Genomic DNA, 16694 nt, shown 5'->3' with positions numbered 1-16694 from the left:
GATGCACGCCATGACAAACCAAGTTTCCCTTCGAACTTGATATTTAGCCTTGAAAACTCATTTTCCACCCAAATTCGCAAAGGTAACGCCTTGGGAAATTCATCATTTGGGCAAGAATTCCAAAATTTTGACATGGGAGCTCACGTGGGCACCTTTGCATAGGGAAACCATTTGGGCAACGAGGCATGTCATGGTAAACAAACTTTTCCTTCCAACTCGTGATTTTCCATTGAAAAGTCATTTTACACACAACTTCGCGTAGATTAGCCTTGGGAAATTCATCATCGGCGCAAGAATTCAAAAAAATTGACATGGGAGCTCACGGGGGAACCTTGTAAGATCAAGTTTTGATCTAGTAGTACAACTCTATGTTTTGATGATTACAAGTTAACCTTTTGATATGAACAATTGTGGTACTCTAACGTGTTTTTCTGAGTGTGCTATTTACAGGCTCTGAACTCAACTCAATCTCACACAAATCAGAAGCACTGTGTATAAAGAGCGACCCAAGCAACGCTTTCGCATTCACCATGTTCAGTATGAACAGTGGAAAAGCTTCAGAAGTTCTGAAGTTATACAAACTCTGATGTGGACTCAGTCACTAGAAGTGCTGAAGATCCAGAAAGTCTGATAACCAAGAAACACTGAAGGCTCAGATATTCTGATGCTGTAGAAGACTCTGAAGATCCAGAAGCTGATTAGTGAAATTCTGATGTCCAGAAGCAAGATACTCTGAAGACCATGTACTTCCCTCTGAGTTCAGAATCAGAAGAAACAATGGTCAGAGGATCTGGGATTTCCCTCTGACTCTGATCAACCGGCTTCACAAGTTCCAATATGAAGCATTCCCCTGATCAGAAGTCTCCTAGGTTTAAAGGTCAAGTCGCTATCCAAGTACAAAAGCAATTGTACCTCCCTGACGACCTACCTAACAGTCTCAGACATAGCAGAAGCTGGATTTTCCAGAACTTCCCTCCAACGGTAGCATTTCCCATGCAACGCTCAACCCTAATCCTTGGAGTATATAAAGAGGCTGAAGACTGAAAGAAGCGGCTAGAAGCATTCACATACGCGCAAGACAAATTCAAATTCTTCTAAGCTTTCTTTCATCTGAAATTCATTGAGTTTACTATTAGCTTTTTAGAAGCAAATCTCTTGTAAACAATTCTTTGATAAACAGTTTGTTTAGTTCCTTTAGGAGATCAAGGTTGATCGGATCCTAGAGAAGACTAAGAGAGTGAATCTTAGTGTGAGCTAAGTCAGTGTAATTGTTAGTCACTTGTAGGTTTCAAGTGCAGTTGTAACTCTTACCTGATTAGTGGATTGCCTTCATTCTAAGAAGGAAGAAATCACCTTAACGGGTGGACTGGAGTAGCTTGAGTGATTTATCAAGTGAACCAGGATAAAATCCTTGTGTGCTTTTCTATCTCTTATCTTTAGCACTTAAGTTCTCGAAAGATTTGTCAAAATCTTTAAGGTGGAAGCTTTATACTGAAAACGTTATTCAAACCCCCCCTTTCTACCGTTTTTCATACCTTCAAACCTTAGCATAGGGAAACCATTTCGACAATGAGGTATGCCCTGGCAAACCAAGTTTTCCTTCCAACTTGATATTTTACCTTGAAAACTCATTTTCCATAGGTTAGCTTTGGGAAATTCATCATCGAGGCAAGAATTCCCAAATTTTGACATTGGAGCTCACGTGGACACCTTTGCATAGGGAAACCATTTGGGCAACGAGGCATGACATGACAAACCAATTTTCTCGTCCAACTTGTGATCTTCCCTTGAAAAGTCATTTTCCACACAAATTCGCGTAGGTTAGCCTTTGAAAATCCATCATCGGAGCAAGAATACTTATATCTTGACATGGGAGCTCACAGAGACACCTTGGCATATGAAAACCATTTGGGCAACGATGCATGCCGTGGCAAACCAAGTTTCCCTTCCAACTTGATATTTTCCCTTGAAAACTCATTTTTCACCCAAATTCACATAGGTTAGCCTTGGGAAATCCATCATTTGGGCAAGAATTCCCAAATTTTACATGGGAGCACACGGGGGCACCTTGGCATAGGGAAATTATTTCGGCAACGAGTCATGCCATGGCAAACAAGTTTCCGTTCCAACTTGATATTTTCATAGGTTAGCATTGGAAAATCAATCATCGGGGCAAGTATTCCCTTATTTTGACATGGAAACTCACAGGGGCACCTTGGCATAGGGAAATTATTTCGGCAACGAGTCATGCCATGGCAAACAAGTTTCCGTTCCAACTTGATATTTTCCCTTGAAACTCATTTTCCACCCAAATTCACATAGGTTTGCCTTGGGATATTCATCATCGAGGCATGCCATGGTTAACCGAGTTTTCCATCCAACTTGAGATTTTCCCTTGAAAAGTCATTTTCCACCCAAATTCGCATAGGTTAGCATTGAGAAATCCATCATCGGGGCAAGAATTACAAAATTTTGACATTGGAGCTCACGGGGGAACCTTGGCATATGAAAACCATTTGGGCAACGATGCATGCCGTGGCAAACCAAGTTTCCCTTCGAACTTGATATTTTCCCTTGAAAACTCATTTTCCACCCAAATTCGCATAGGTTAGCCTAGGAAAATCCATCATTTGGGCAAGAATTCCCAAATTTTCACATGGGAGCTCACGTGGGCCCCTTTGCATAGGGAAACCATTTGGGCAACAAGGCAAGTCATGGCAAACAAAGTTTCTCATCCAACTCGTGATTTTCCCTTGAAAAGTCATTTTACACACAAATTCGCGTAGGTTAGCTTTGGGAAATCCATCATCGGGGCAAGAATTCAAATTTTTGTACATGGGAGCTCACGGGGGCACCTTTGCATATGAAAACCATTTCGTCAACGAGGTATGCCATGTCAAACTAAGTTTCCCTTACAACTTGATATTTTACCTTGAAAATTCAATTTCCATAGGTTAGCCTTGGGAAATCCATCATCGAGGCAAGAATTCCCAAATTTTGACATGGGAGCTCACGTGGGCACCTTTGCATTGGGAAACCATTTGGGCAAAGAGGCATGACATGGCAAACCAATTTTCCCGTCCAACTTGTGATTTTCTCTTGAAAAGTCATTTTTCACACAAATTCGCGAAGGTTAGCCTTTGAGAATCCATCATCGGGGCAATAATTCTTAAATTTTGACATGGGAGCTCACATGGACACCTTGGCATAGGGAAACCATTTCGGCAACAAGGTATGCCATGGAAAATCAAGTTTCCCTTCAAACTTGATATTTTACCTTAAAAACTTATTATCCACCCAAATTTGCATAGGTTAGCCTTGAGAAATCAATCATCGGGGCAAGTATTCCCAAATTTTAACATGGAGGCTCACGGGGGCACCTTGGCGTAGGAAAATCATTTGGGCAACGAGACATTTCATGTCAAACCAAGTTTCCCTTCCAACTTGATAATTTCCCTTGAAAACTCATTTTCCACCCAAATTCACATAGGTTAGCCTTGGGATATCCATCATCGTTGCAAGAATTCTCAAATTTTGAAATGGGAGCTTAGAGAAACCATTTGGGAAACGAGGCATGCCATGGAAAACCAAGTTTTCATTCCAACTTGAGATTGTCCCTTGAAAAGTCATTTTCCACCCAAATTCGCATCGGTAAGCCCTGAGAAATCCATCATCGGGGCAAGAATTCCCAAATTTTGACATGGGAGCTCACGGGGGCACCTTGGGATAGCGAAATCATTTCGGCAACGAGTCATGCCATAGCAAACAAGTTTCCCTTCCAACTTGATGTTTTCCCTTGAAAACTCATTTTTCACCCAAATTCACATAGGTTTGCCTTGGGATATTTATCATCGTTGCAAGAATTCTCAAATTTTGAAATGAGAGCTTAGGGAAACCATTTGGGCAATGAAACATGACATGATAAACCAAGTTTTCCTTCCAACTTGAGATTTTTCCTTGAAATGTCATTTTCCACCCAAATTCGCATAGGTTAGCCTAGGGAAATTCATCATCGGGGCAAGAATTCTCAAATTTTGACATGGGAGCTCACGGGGGCACCTTGGCATAGGGAAATCAATTCGGCAACGAGGCATGACATGGCAAACAAGTTCCCCTTCCAACTTGATATTTTCCCTTGAAAACTAATTTTCCACCCAAATTCACATAGGTTTGCCTGTGGATATTCGTCATCGTTGCAAGAATTCTCAAATTTTGAAATTTGAGCTTAGGGAAACCATTTGGGAAACGAGACATGCCATGGCAAACCAAGTTTTCCTTCCAACATGAGATTTTCCCTTGAAAACTCATTTTCCACCCAAATTTGCATAGGTGTTAGCCTTGAGAAATCCATCATCGGGGTAAGAATTCTCAAATTTTGACATGAGAGCTCAGGGGTGTACCTTGGCATAGGCATTTGGGCAACGAGGCATGTCGTGGCAAACCAAATTTCCCTTCCAAATTGAGATTTTTCCTTGAAAAGTCATTTTTCACCAAAATTCGCATTGGTTAGCCTTGGGAAATCTATCATCGGGGCAAGAATTCTCAAATTTTGAAATGAGAGCTCACGGGTGCACCTTTGCATAGGGAAACCATTTGGGCAACGAGGCATGACATGACAAACCAATTTTCCCTTCCAACTTTAGATTCTTAGTTATTAGTTTTTAGCACTTTTCATGTGGGCTCGGACTGTCACATGTGCTTAAGAAACTCTTTGCAGATTTTGCTCCAACCATGTGCTCTTAGTTCTTAACACTATTTATTTGGTCCCACAATCTCGGGTTCATTTAGTGTACACAAGAATTTTCTTGTGTAAGGTTGCACAAACCTAGACTGACCCCTTATCATAGGTTCATGCGGTTAATTCTTTTTTTTTTAATAAAAAAATAAAGTTCTTCCTCCACCTCCTATTCACCACCACAAGATCTTTATCTCTTCTCCCTCCCCCCATGTTCAATGGTTCTTCACGCAGAACTCATTCTCCAAGCAATCTGGTACTTTAGTTCTTTTTCGTTTCCCTCACTTACGCTCATCTCCACCTCACGCATTTGCAACCACAACGAAATCTCTTTCCCCAACCACACCCTCGCCTCTTTCTCCATCAATATCACTGTCGAGCCTCCCGGAAAACAGAATTTCTCCATGGTGATTTGAAAACAACGTTTTGGGTTCACAAATCTGGTTTGGGTTCCAATTCAACTTGTAGGGAGTGATGAGAAAGTGAACATTGAAGGTGACAGAGAGAAACAATGTTTTGTTTTATTTGGGTAAAGAGGTATCATATTTGGGAAAATTGGGATTTCAAGAAGAAACTATTTTGTTTTGGGTTTTCTTGAATATTATGAAAGATGTGGAAAGGTTAAAGGTTGTAATTTTGAAGGAGTCACACATCAGGAAACAGAGGAGAGGAGCGGAGGAATGGATGATGAAATTAGAATGAAGGAATGGAATGGTTGGTGGTAGTGCTTTTGGGTGAGGGTTTTGGTGGTGGTAGTGCTGTAAGAAAAGGAAGGGGTGGAGATTAGTCGGGGGGGGGCGGGGGGGAGAAGATCTGATGGTGGTGGTGGCGGCGGCGGCAGATGTGGTGGAGGTTGAGGAGAGGAAGGTGGTGGAGAGAGATAAAGTAAATACATAAATTTTTAAATTAAAAATATATGACCTGCAAGGAACCTACAATAACAGATAAAAATGAGACTTGTGTAACATTGCAGAATGGAATTCTTGTGTACACTAAATGAACCCTACAATCTCATTATATTAGTGATATTTTTTATTTTCATATAATTTGATTTAAATTTAAATGTTAACTCAATAATTAAATTAGATCAATTGATGAATGAAAGAGAAAAATTTAATTTTTTATGCTAAGAATTCAAAAAGTAAAATTCTTTATATAAGTACTATTCTTATTTTTAAGAACTAAAAACTGTACGTCAACCCCCTCCAATGGTTAATAACTTAGTCCTTAGTTCTTAACTCAAAAATAAGAACTAAAACCTTGCATTGGAGATGCTCTAAGCCTGAAAGAATAATCACGTACATAGTGTAATGTTTGGGAAAGTAAAAGTACTAAAATATTATCATTTTTTGGAATATTATAATTATATTGTATAGGAATAATAGTTCAAGTGGTGGACTTTTAAAAAAAAAGTTCAAGAGGTGGAAGTCGGGAGACATATGAGTTGAGTAGGAGGAGTCCGAAATTAATTCGTGACGAGTGCGATAAAAAAAGTTTATTAAGAGGAAGTTTTCTATTAATAGGAGGGTTGGTGCCACGTATAAACGTCCCCCGCCACTTTGACGTGACCATCATCCATCACCATCACCATCACAAATCGAAGGACCCCACTCTCACTACACCACACCACACCACACCACACCGAACCCATTCACCTTCTTCTTCTTCTTCTTCTTCTTCTTCTTCCTCTTCTTGTTCTTCTAGGTTCGTTTCCACCGCAACCCATTCATCAATCACCATTCATATTCACAGGGTTTTCATTCTTCGCTTACCCTAATCGTTGTTTTCTTCTTTCTTTCTTTCTATTCATGTTCCGCAGGATGAACAAAAGACCCAGACCCTACGCCAACAAGGCTCTTCCCGATCTCTGGAATCGCGAACTCGGCGAGCTTCCCGCCCGGAGTTTCCCTCACCGTCTCGGCGGCTCCGAGGTTCAATTTCTCATCGTCTTTTCCTATATATTCATGGATTGCACTCAATTCTTAACACTGATCGATTATTAGGGATTTTGAAATTGAAAACCTAACCTTCTTATCTTGTTCTGGGTCTCGGATTAATAATACCATGCATGTTTGATTCAATTCTCACTCACACAACACAAGCTTCTCCGAATCAATTCTAGAATGATTAAACATGCATTAGGGCTTCTTTTGAATTTACCATTGTTTTATTTTGACATCTGTGGATATTAATGTGTTCTGTGATGAAATTCTAAGCTTCATTTTGATCAATGTTGTGTGTTTTTAGGATCTTGTGCTTCGACTTGAACAGTTCACGAAGCTGGAAAAGCACAGAGGTTGTGTGAACACTGTAAGCTTCAATGCAGATGGTGACATTCTGGTGTCGGGTTCTGATGACAGGAGGGTTATTCTCTGGGACTGGCAAACTGGGAAAATTAAGCTGTCTTTCCATTCTGGTCACCAGAACAATGTTTTCCAGGCAAAGATGATGCCTCACTCCGATGATCGAAGCATTGTCACTTGTGCTGCGGATGGACAGGTACACTACACCCTTTTATCTCAAATCCTTTGACTCTACGATTGGATTTTTTCTTGTTCCATTTGAATGTGTTAATAGACCATGTGCATTTCTCATTCATCTATGTCACATTGTGGTTGTGGTGAACGGTCCCGTTCCAAATTTTGGTTTCAGGAGGGGTCGTTTGTTTGCCAAACTTGTTTAAATACAATGTTGTTTTATCATGCAATGTACATGCATAATAAATCTTCTTAGGCCATTTTGATAAAAGAAGTGTGTTTCCTTATGCAACCTCTCAATTTAGGTGAGACATGCTCAAATTCTTGAACAAGGAAAAGTGGAAACCAAGTTATTAGCCAAACATCAAGGACGGGCTCATAAATTGGCTATTGAGCCTGGTAGCCCTCATATATTTTATACCTGTGGCGAGGATGGAGTGGTACAGCATGTGAGTAATTGATTCTTTGCTTCCTTTAATTTTTTTATTATTCATCCTTTAGTTATCTCACATTAAGCATTTTTACAGTTTGATCTGAGAACTGGGGCTGCAACAGAACTTTTTACATGCCAGCCAATCAATGATCGATGGACTTACATGCCAGTAATCCATCTTAATGCAATTGCAATTGATCCAAGGAACCCAAATCTCTTTGCAGTTGCTGGGTCTGATGAGTATACTCGACTTTATGATATCCGCAAGTACACGTGGGATGGATCAACTGATTTCGGTCAGCCGACCAACTTCTTTTGCCCTCCACACTTGATTGGGGATGAGCGAGTGGGAATAACAGGCTTGGCCTTTTCTGAACAAAAGGAGCTTCTTGTGTCCTACAATGATGAGTTCATTTACCTTTTTACACATGATATGGGTTTGGGACTGAACCCTGCTGCTCCCGGGTCCCCTGTCTCATTGAATAGTGATGCAAGTGAAATGGGAGGTAGTCATGGATCTGCGGCATCTCCATCAAACATGGATTCTGATGAGAAAATCACCCCGCAAGTTTTTAAGGGACACAGGAATTGCGAGACAGTAAAGGGTGTTAACTTTTTTGGACCTAATTGTGAGTATGTAGTGAGTGGATCAGACTGTGGTCGGATTTTCATTTGGAAAAAGAAAGGTGGTCAGCTTGTTCGTGTCATGGAAGCAGATAAGCATGTTGTGAACTGCATTGAGTCTCATCCTCATACAATGGTTCTTGCAAGCAGTGGTATTGAACACGACATCAAGATATGGACTCCAAAGGCCCTTGAGAAAGCTACTTTGCCCAAAAATATTGAGCAGGTATGAATTCTGTCTTCGTGAGCTAATTATCGCAAGTCAAAACTCAGAAGCACAAAATCATATTATTATCTGAGGATGATATCTTTTATGTGTAGGAAGCTTTTGTATCCCATATAAATTCCTGACTGTGCCTGTTTCTATAAAAAAACTTTTTTTTAACATAAGAACCCAATAAGTAATGTGAAGATGTTGTCTATAGTTTTTTTGGCCCTCTTCAATCTCAACCAGTTCAAGAACCGAAAGACTAATATCACCATAAATTTGAAAACCCTTCCCATTTACTATGTAATGATGGATTCTTTGCGAACCATCCCTTGATCACCAGACATTGTTGATTTGATTATGTAGCAGTAGCACAGGACAAAATAGTGCTTACTTACCAGCAAAGTTGTTGCCAAGGCAGTATTCAATATTTTTTTCTAAAAAGAGTAATATGTGCTAGCAGAGTGATTTTTGGAGGGTGATTTATTGAAGGATTGCAGTAGTCAAGACTTGAGAGCTGAGAGCCTAGACATTTTCGTGATGATGTGCTGGCATGTTATGAAAATCTAGGGAACTATTAAAATATGAGTGCCGTGAGAGAGTGAATAGTCAACTTGGTCCGTGAAATATTTTGCTGCTGACAAGTTAGTCCCTGGAAGAAGGAAAATATGTTAAAAAGTCCTAGAATGTGTAAAACGTCGGTCAAATTAGTCCCTATGGTCGGATTTGGTCAACCAAAACGTCTGTCAAGTTAGACCCTATTGGCGTTTTACACATTCAGGGACTTTTGAGTTTTGATTCTTTTGAATGTATATCCTTCTTTTCAAGACTAACTTGCTAGCGGCAAAGTCTTTCAGAGACCAAATTAACCATTCATTCGCCATGAGAATATCCCTTCTGTGAATATTTATTTTCCAGAACCGTTTTTGTGGTTGCCTTGCATCACATGATATTGGTATAAAATAAACTTTTAAGGGAAAACTGATTAACTGAGTTCTCTTGCCCGGGCAGTTCATTTGGGGATTCTTGTAGAGCAGTGTTTGAAATGATAGACTGGGTTTATTTGAATATTTAACCACGGTAACTGGGAACTAGTCTAGGTATCAGCCGTTCAGCATAGTTAAGACCTAATTACTGATTTCATTGAGAACCAGTGTGAACCGTGCTTTTTTGCAGTAAACATCTGAACTGGTACTGTTTCTGTTCGGAACGGTTCCCACTTAGATCATGTGTCATGCTGAAAATGAGTTGGATACCTTTTGGCATCAGTGCAAAAGACGTAAGCACTCACTTTGAGTCAAAGTGAACAGATCTCTTTTTATGGATTGGGATGAAAGTCCGTCAAGTTAACTCAATTGATATCCAAAAGTACACTAAAACTGATAGTCTGAAGTTTGAAATGCTGCCCATGGGGAGTTGGGTAGGTTTTATAAATACAAAGCATGATAAATGGTATCTACAAACGAGTGATTGCACATCTTTAAATATTCATCATCTACCTAAAAATATTTACTCACTGATTTAAAAGAAAATTTATTATATTTGTTAGGGAAGTCCTAGAATAACATGATTTGAACACCAATACTGGTCTGCTTATGTTAGATGATAAATCACAGTAGTAATGATATTTATGTTACATGATTGAACTGTTTGAGCAGCAGAGGAACTAATTTCTCTGTTGGTACTGACTTCTTTGAAAAAGGTTCCCGTGTTTGATCAAATTCATTGGTTTACCATTCATGGTGATGATGATGACGACGACGAAGACGATGATGACAATATGTTTGATGATGATATGTTTGATGATGATGATGATGATGATGATGATGATGATGATGATGATGAGGAGGAGGAGGAGGAGGAGGAGGGGGAGGAGGGGTTGGAGGAGGATGCTGACAACGGTTGTGAGGATGATGATTGTATGGATGATTTTGGCAATGATTGTAATGATGATGACAATATTGGTGTTGGTGACGATAATAATGATGAAAATGGCAACGATGATAGTTTTTCTGGTGGTTTGTAATGATGAAATTGATGAAAATTTTGTGTGTCCAACAGAAACCCAGGGCTAGGGGCTGGATGTACCAGATGGCTTCTCCAGAAGACCTGATGTTGCAACTGTTTTCACTTCCAAGACGGAGGCCTAGGACAAATCACAATCCAGATAGCTCAACTACTGACCGAGAACTTCTGGAGATGATATTAACATTCAATGCCAATAGTGACAGTTCAAACCATGATGATGATGATGGTGGTGATGATGATGATGGAGACGCAACCAGCCAAGAGGACTTGTTCAGTTGAGCCATACACCATGCCTTCAAAATGAATGGTAGCAATTGTACATAACATAGGATTAAAAATAAGTCGATGGAATCTTGCATACTATGGCTAAACATTAGGATTTATGAATATAACCACCCTTAAGTTTGTATCTGTTGTCATTTTATTGTGATTTTTGTTTATTTTGCGCACAGGTTTAGTTGTTTGTGTTTGTGTGACGTAAATTGATTTTCTGGACCATTTTATCCTTCGGAATCATGTCAAATACCAGATCTTCACCCTTCTAAACCATTTCACATACCTGATTTGGTAAAATAGGAATCCTAATGAAATATTTGCATGAATTTTGTTGAATTGATTTTAGTTTAAGTGATTAACGGTGAAGTGTTTACTATTTATATTTTGATTCATTAGCGGACAGTATGATTTTTATAGGGTAACACGGTTTGGATTGTATTGATCAAAATTACTTTTGGGTGTCTAATTATCAAAATAGATTGTAAGGTCTTTAGATATTTATCTAGGTTCTTCTGTATCATATTTAATTTAATTATCGTTAGCATAATTAAAAGTTAATTATCTTTAGCTAGGTTCAATAACAAATTTAAAAAAAAAAAGTAAGAATTAGCTGGACACACACACTAACTAATAAGAAGAAGAAGATTATGATGATGATAAATCTTTCATAAAATCAAGGACTTTGAAGTTGACTTTTTGTATGAAGTGACTAATAGGCAATACTCAACCTATTTTAATTATTTACATTTAAAATCTAAATTAGCTTCCATATACATTTTGTAATATAATTTTCAATGATTAATTATCTTAACAAATTTATTTTTCCATTTTTAAATTATAATAATTATATAAATGTAATTATAAACTGCTTTAATGACTTTTTAATTTTTATCTTAAGACAAATCATTTACAGCTATTTCTTGAATTTTATCCCAGCACTACTGAGTAAGGATAAACATACTATGAACAACTGTCTCTAGAGTGCCAGTCCTTTGCAATGAAAGTACTACCATTTTAAGGGGAATACGCACAATATCTCAATCCAAAAACCTTTCAATGCAATGAAAATTTATGCACAAAAATGCCTATAAAAGACCCTTTCTTACCCCATTCCAAAATGTGCCTACAACTCATTCTCTAATCTCTAATCCTGTCATTTCTCTTCTTTCATTCACTCTGCAGCCATGTCAGTTGTTGGAACTTCTGGAAAGAAAACCAGAGGAAGACAAAAGATAGAGATGAAAAGAATAACTAATGAGAGTCATCTTCAAGTTACTTTCTCGAAGCGCCGTACTGGGCTCTTCAAGAAAGCTAGCGAGCTATGCACCCTTTGTGGTGCAGAGCTTGCTCTCATTGTTTTCTCACCTGGTGGGAAGGCCTTCTCCTTTGGCCACCCCAGCATGGAGGCTGTCATTCAACGCTACGTATCCCATGCCCCATACCAAACCTCCAGTACCATGTGGTACATTGAGGCTCAACGAAGAACCAACGTGCTTGAGCTCAACGCGCAACTCACTCATATCAACAACCAACTAGAATCCCACAAGAAGCATGGCGAGGAGCTGAACCGCCTATGCAAGACGACCCAAGCCCAATTCTGGTCGGCTAGTCAAGTTGAGGAGATGGACAAGTCTCAACTTGAGAAATTTAGGGAGGCACTGGATGAGCTCAAGAAGCGTGTCACTAGCTATGGTGCTACTGCAGCTACCACTCCACCAACCCATCCATTTTTTACTGTTGCTAGTGGTTCCGCAAACGCCATGGTCCCTATCCACCACCCACTCCTACCCCCTCCTCAAGTTTTTCCACAACAGTTTTTTCAAGGGCCCATGCTACATGCTCATAACTTGTTTGGCTTCAATAATATGGGAGGGTATGGAGGAACCCATAGGTTCTTCTGAGAGCATCCCTTGATGATGATGATGCCCTATATGTTCTTTAGTTTAATGTTGTTTTCAATTTCCTACAGCACATAGGCTTAACTAGTTTCATGTATGTGATATGGTTATGACTGCTTAGGATTTGAGTTTTCATGAATTTTGTAGTTCGGAACTATTTGTATTGTAGTTCCCGAACATAATTTATTAAAATAAAGGGTATCTTATTGAAGTAAAATGTTTATTTTATATCATTTCTCTCTGTAGTTTTATTATTCCTTCATGTGAATCAGTTTGGTTGTTTAAAATGGTTAAGGCTTTGAAATTATTAAGTATGGAATGATTATGATAAAGATATGTGCTAAAATCAGACAAAAGTATTTATAAAACAATTTATACTTAAATTTTAACGCGATATTGTACCAAATAGTCGAAACCTTTTGCGAGAATGAAGGAAAGTCTTTATTCTAGTTTTAACTCGATCAGAAGTCACTTTTTCAGGCATCAATTTTTTTCTCACGTTTTTCTATCTTGGCCTCAAATTTTCGTTTGGATGAAAATTTAGTTCATGCCAGGTTTTGCAGATTTTATTTGCTCGAATGGGTGACATTTTTTATGGTTTCCTCACAATTTTTGTTATTTGCCCTCAAATAGCTCTCTCATTTAGTTATTATATCCTCATATTATTAGTTTATCTTATGCTACAAGCCTAGGTTTAATTTCTATGCTTAAATTATCTCTTTCTATGCGCTACATTTTGGCTAGTTCTCCTATGATATATATGCTTACTTTACTAGAGGGTTGCTCTCAAGATCCTTCTTTGATGATATTAATAATAGAATTGTTTGTGTTACTTTTTAGAATATATGTAATTTAGATTAATGGTGAGGGTTTTTTTAAGATTAGCCAAAACTATAAAATAAATTGTATTGAAGCGTATAAGATGACAATTTGCTATGTCATTTTTTAATCTGACATGACTATTTAGGAGGACCGCTTTATGTTTTAGATGATTAAGTTTTAAATTATCTCTCAATCTATTCACATTCCGGTGTTTTTTTATCTTATTTTCTCTTTTGATTTTCCTCTTCTTTTTCAATTACATCATTCGTGAAATATCTCATTTCTCTTTTTTCTATTATTAAATTTATTTAATTTTAAGTGTATTATCTATCCACCAAACTTTTCCTTTAATTTTTTTATTATAATGATAAAAATTATTATATTAACCTTTTTAGAGGAAATCAATCTAGCAATAATAATTGAATGATGAAACAATTAAATAATTGAATAATAAATTTAAATTCAATAATTTTTTATATATCAGACAATTGAATAATAAATTTTCATTATGATGATTATTTATATATATATATATATATATGTGTGTGTGTGTGTGTATATTTCATCATTAATAATTTAACTTCCAAAAAATATTATTTTATTCAATCAAACAATTGAATAATAATTTTTCATTATGATTATTATTTATATATATGTGTGTGTGTATATATATATATCTATATATATAAATATATTTTCATCATTAATAATTTAAATTCCATAAAATGTTATTTTAATATTTTATTCAATCAAACAATTGAATAATATTTTTTAATATGACCATTAACTGTAAATTTTAATAATTCAAATTTAGTAAAATTTAGTTTTACCAGCCAAAAATTGAATAATAGTTTTTCCTTATGATTTCCTTCAAATAATATAAAAATTAAACTCACTAAAAATATAATTGAATTAATATATTTCAAAAATAAAATTTTCATTAATATTAGTATATATTAGGGATGCATTAAATTTTTTTGGATTATATGAAATTTTATAAATCATATACTATATACTATTTTCGAAATCAAAGAGTGGCTACGTCACTCCCTCATTCTATGTCTTTTCTTTTATGAGTTTTCTCTCTCATACTATAACTAGTAGGTATATGATGTCATATTTATATTTTATGACTTTTTTAGTAATTTAAATATTAAATAATTTGATATTTTAAAAAATAATTAATGTATTAATAATTTAATATTGCATTGAATAATTATTAATGACTTTAAAATAATTAACAAAAGTCAATTGTGACTTTTTTCAAAAATAACTACTGTATTAATTTGACATTTAATGATTTTTAATGACATTAGAATAATTAATAAAAGTTAATTGTGACTTTTCTATTATTAAGATGTATATATGCTGACAAAATATATATTTTATTATGATTATGGTTATTTTTTATATAACAAAATAAAATAAAAAATTGAATGTAGTCTTACGTTCAAAATGATATCAAATATGTCATAAAAAATTGATATCAAATAGTTTTAAAGGATTGATTTGGAAATTAACTCAAATTTTTTATATTTTATATTTTCGTATGTTTATCTGGAAGATTAAAATGATTTTAGTATATTTATTCAAAGCATAACAAATTAGAATGTAACTAGGTTTAGAAAAAAATACTTAAATATGTGATAAACGTACTTAAAAATGAAAAAGGCTTAAATGCACTTTTGGACCCCCAAGTTTATATTTTTTGCGATTTTTTACCCTGATCTTATTTTTCTACGAATGGAGACCCTAATCTCTCAAAATGTTGCACCGTTTACCCTTCCGTCCAAATCCATCAAAAACTTGACGGAACCCACTTACCTGGTCTTCCGACGGAAGGGTAAACGGTGCAACGTTTTGAAAGATTAGGGTCTCCATTCAAACTAAAAATAAGATCAGGTCAACAATCGCAAAAAATGTAAACTTGAGGGTCCAAAAGTGCATTTAAGCCATTTTTTTTAAATCCCCCTTTTATCCACGTGGAAGGCCATATCAGCGTGTTCCGTCAAGTTTTTGACGGATTTGGACGGAAGGGTAAACGGTGCAGCGTTTTGAAAGAATAGGGTTCTCATTCGTAGAAAAAAAAAAGATAAGGGTTGATAATCGCAAAAAGTTAAAACATGAGGGTCCAAAAGTGCATTTAAGCCAAAGAAAAACTAGTAGGAAATATAAAAAGGTCTGATGTATGCCGACAAAGTATTATTATTTCATCCGTGCATGGTGCGAGATCAATACTAGTATTATTAGTATGATAAAAACATTAATTTAATTTAAAAGTGATTATAGAATAATTTTTTTCAAAAACGTACTAAATAGGGTAATTAATAGTAAAATTAAACTCTTGAATTGGTGTGTCCCCGAATGATAGCTCAAGTGGTAAGAGTTAGGGGACATATGTGTTGAGTGAGAGGGGTCTAAAGATCAATCCCTAGAGGGCAATTTATCTTCCAAATTTACCAAAAACAATTGCAGACGCTGTTGTATGTGTTGTGGGAGGCTAGGAACACAACAGTTTTTCATGATAAGCAGCTGGCCATCACACCTTTGTTGTTGCGTATTGGGGCCCTCATGGATGTTCCTCACGGGGTTCAGCAACCACAGGGGAGGAGCACAACGGCGCTGCCTTCGGTTTGGCATCGACCACATCAAGGTACCATCAAGATAAATATGGATGCTTCAATCAGGGATGGAGGAGCTGCTCACTTTGGGATGGTGGTGTGAAATTATGAGGGTGAAGTCGCAGCTGCTGCAACGTCGCATACGATGCAGGTTTTATCCCTGAGATTGGCGGAAGCTCAAGGTTTGCGTTGGGCTATGATCATGACGCGTGAGCTTGGGTTCCGGACTGTTTGCTTTGAGACAAATTGTTTGCAGCTTTACCATGGATGGAAGAACTTTATTGCTGGTGCCTCTTATTTTTCTACTATTTTAGGGGATCGCCATTCTCTAGTTACTCAGTTTAATTCTGTTTCTGTTATTTTTGTCTGTCATTCTGATAATAAGGTTGCAGACTACTTGGCCACGCATGTCTCATCTTTCCCAGGATCTGTATAGATTGAGGAAATGTCGCCGGAGGTAGTACTGTTTGTGTCTGCAGATGTTTTGGCGTCTATGTCACCTTCCATTTAATCAGTATATTTGGTTTCTTTAAAAATAAAAATAAAAACTGTTGAATTGGTGTAAATCATTC

The 16694-nt window shown here is 36.9% G+C and overlaps 2 protein-coding genes across 5 annotated transcripts; both read left to right on the top strand.

Annotated features, from left to right (window-relative positions):
* Positions 1 to 6278: 6278 nt before the first annotated feature.
* On the top strand, positions 6279 to 10954 carry LOC130717644 (uncharacterized). 4 transcript variants are annotated; one of them, XM_057567962.1, is made up of 6 exons: positions 6279 to 6439; positions 6555 to 6666; positions 6983 to 7234; positions 7518 to 7661; positions 7740 to 8495; positions 10539 to 10954. In XM_057567962.1, the coding sequence occupies exons 2-6, from the start codon at positions 6556 to 6558 to the stop codon at positions 10782 to 10784; spliced, it is 1509 nt and encodes a 502-aa protein (XP_057423945.1). In that variant the 5' UTR covers positions 6279 to 6439; position 6555; the 3' UTR covers positions 10785 to 10954. The 4 variants fall into 4 exon arrangements, with proteins under 4 accessions (XP_057423945.1, XP_057423943.1, XP_057423942.1 ...); XM_057567960.1 differs by having other exon boundaries at positions 10180 to 10682; XM_057567959.1 differs by lacking the exon at positions 6279 to 6439 and having other exon boundaries at positions 6446 to 6666; positions 10180 to 10682.
* A 1011-nt stretch (positions 10955 to 11965) lies between these two features.
* On the top strand, positions 11966 to 12682 carry LOC130720024 (agamous-like MADS-box protein AGL62). The gene has a single exon (XM_057570608.1). The coding sequence runs from the start codon at positions 11966 to 11968 to the stop codon at positions 12680 to 12682; it is 717 nt and encodes a 238-aa protein (XP_057426591.1).
* Positions 12683 to 16694: the final 4012 nt, after the last annotated feature.

This window comes from Lotus japonicus, chromosome 5 (assembly GCF_012489685.1).
Source record: "Lotus japonicus ecotype B-129 chromosome 5, LjGifu_v1.2".
Taxonomy (NCBI): domain Eukaryota; kingdom Viridiplantae; phylum Streptophyta; class Magnoliopsida; order Fabales; family Fabaceae; genus Lotus; species Lotus japonicus.
The sequence above is the reverse complement of the archived record's forward strand: the minus strand, read 5'-3'. Positions and strand labels throughout refer to the sequence as shown.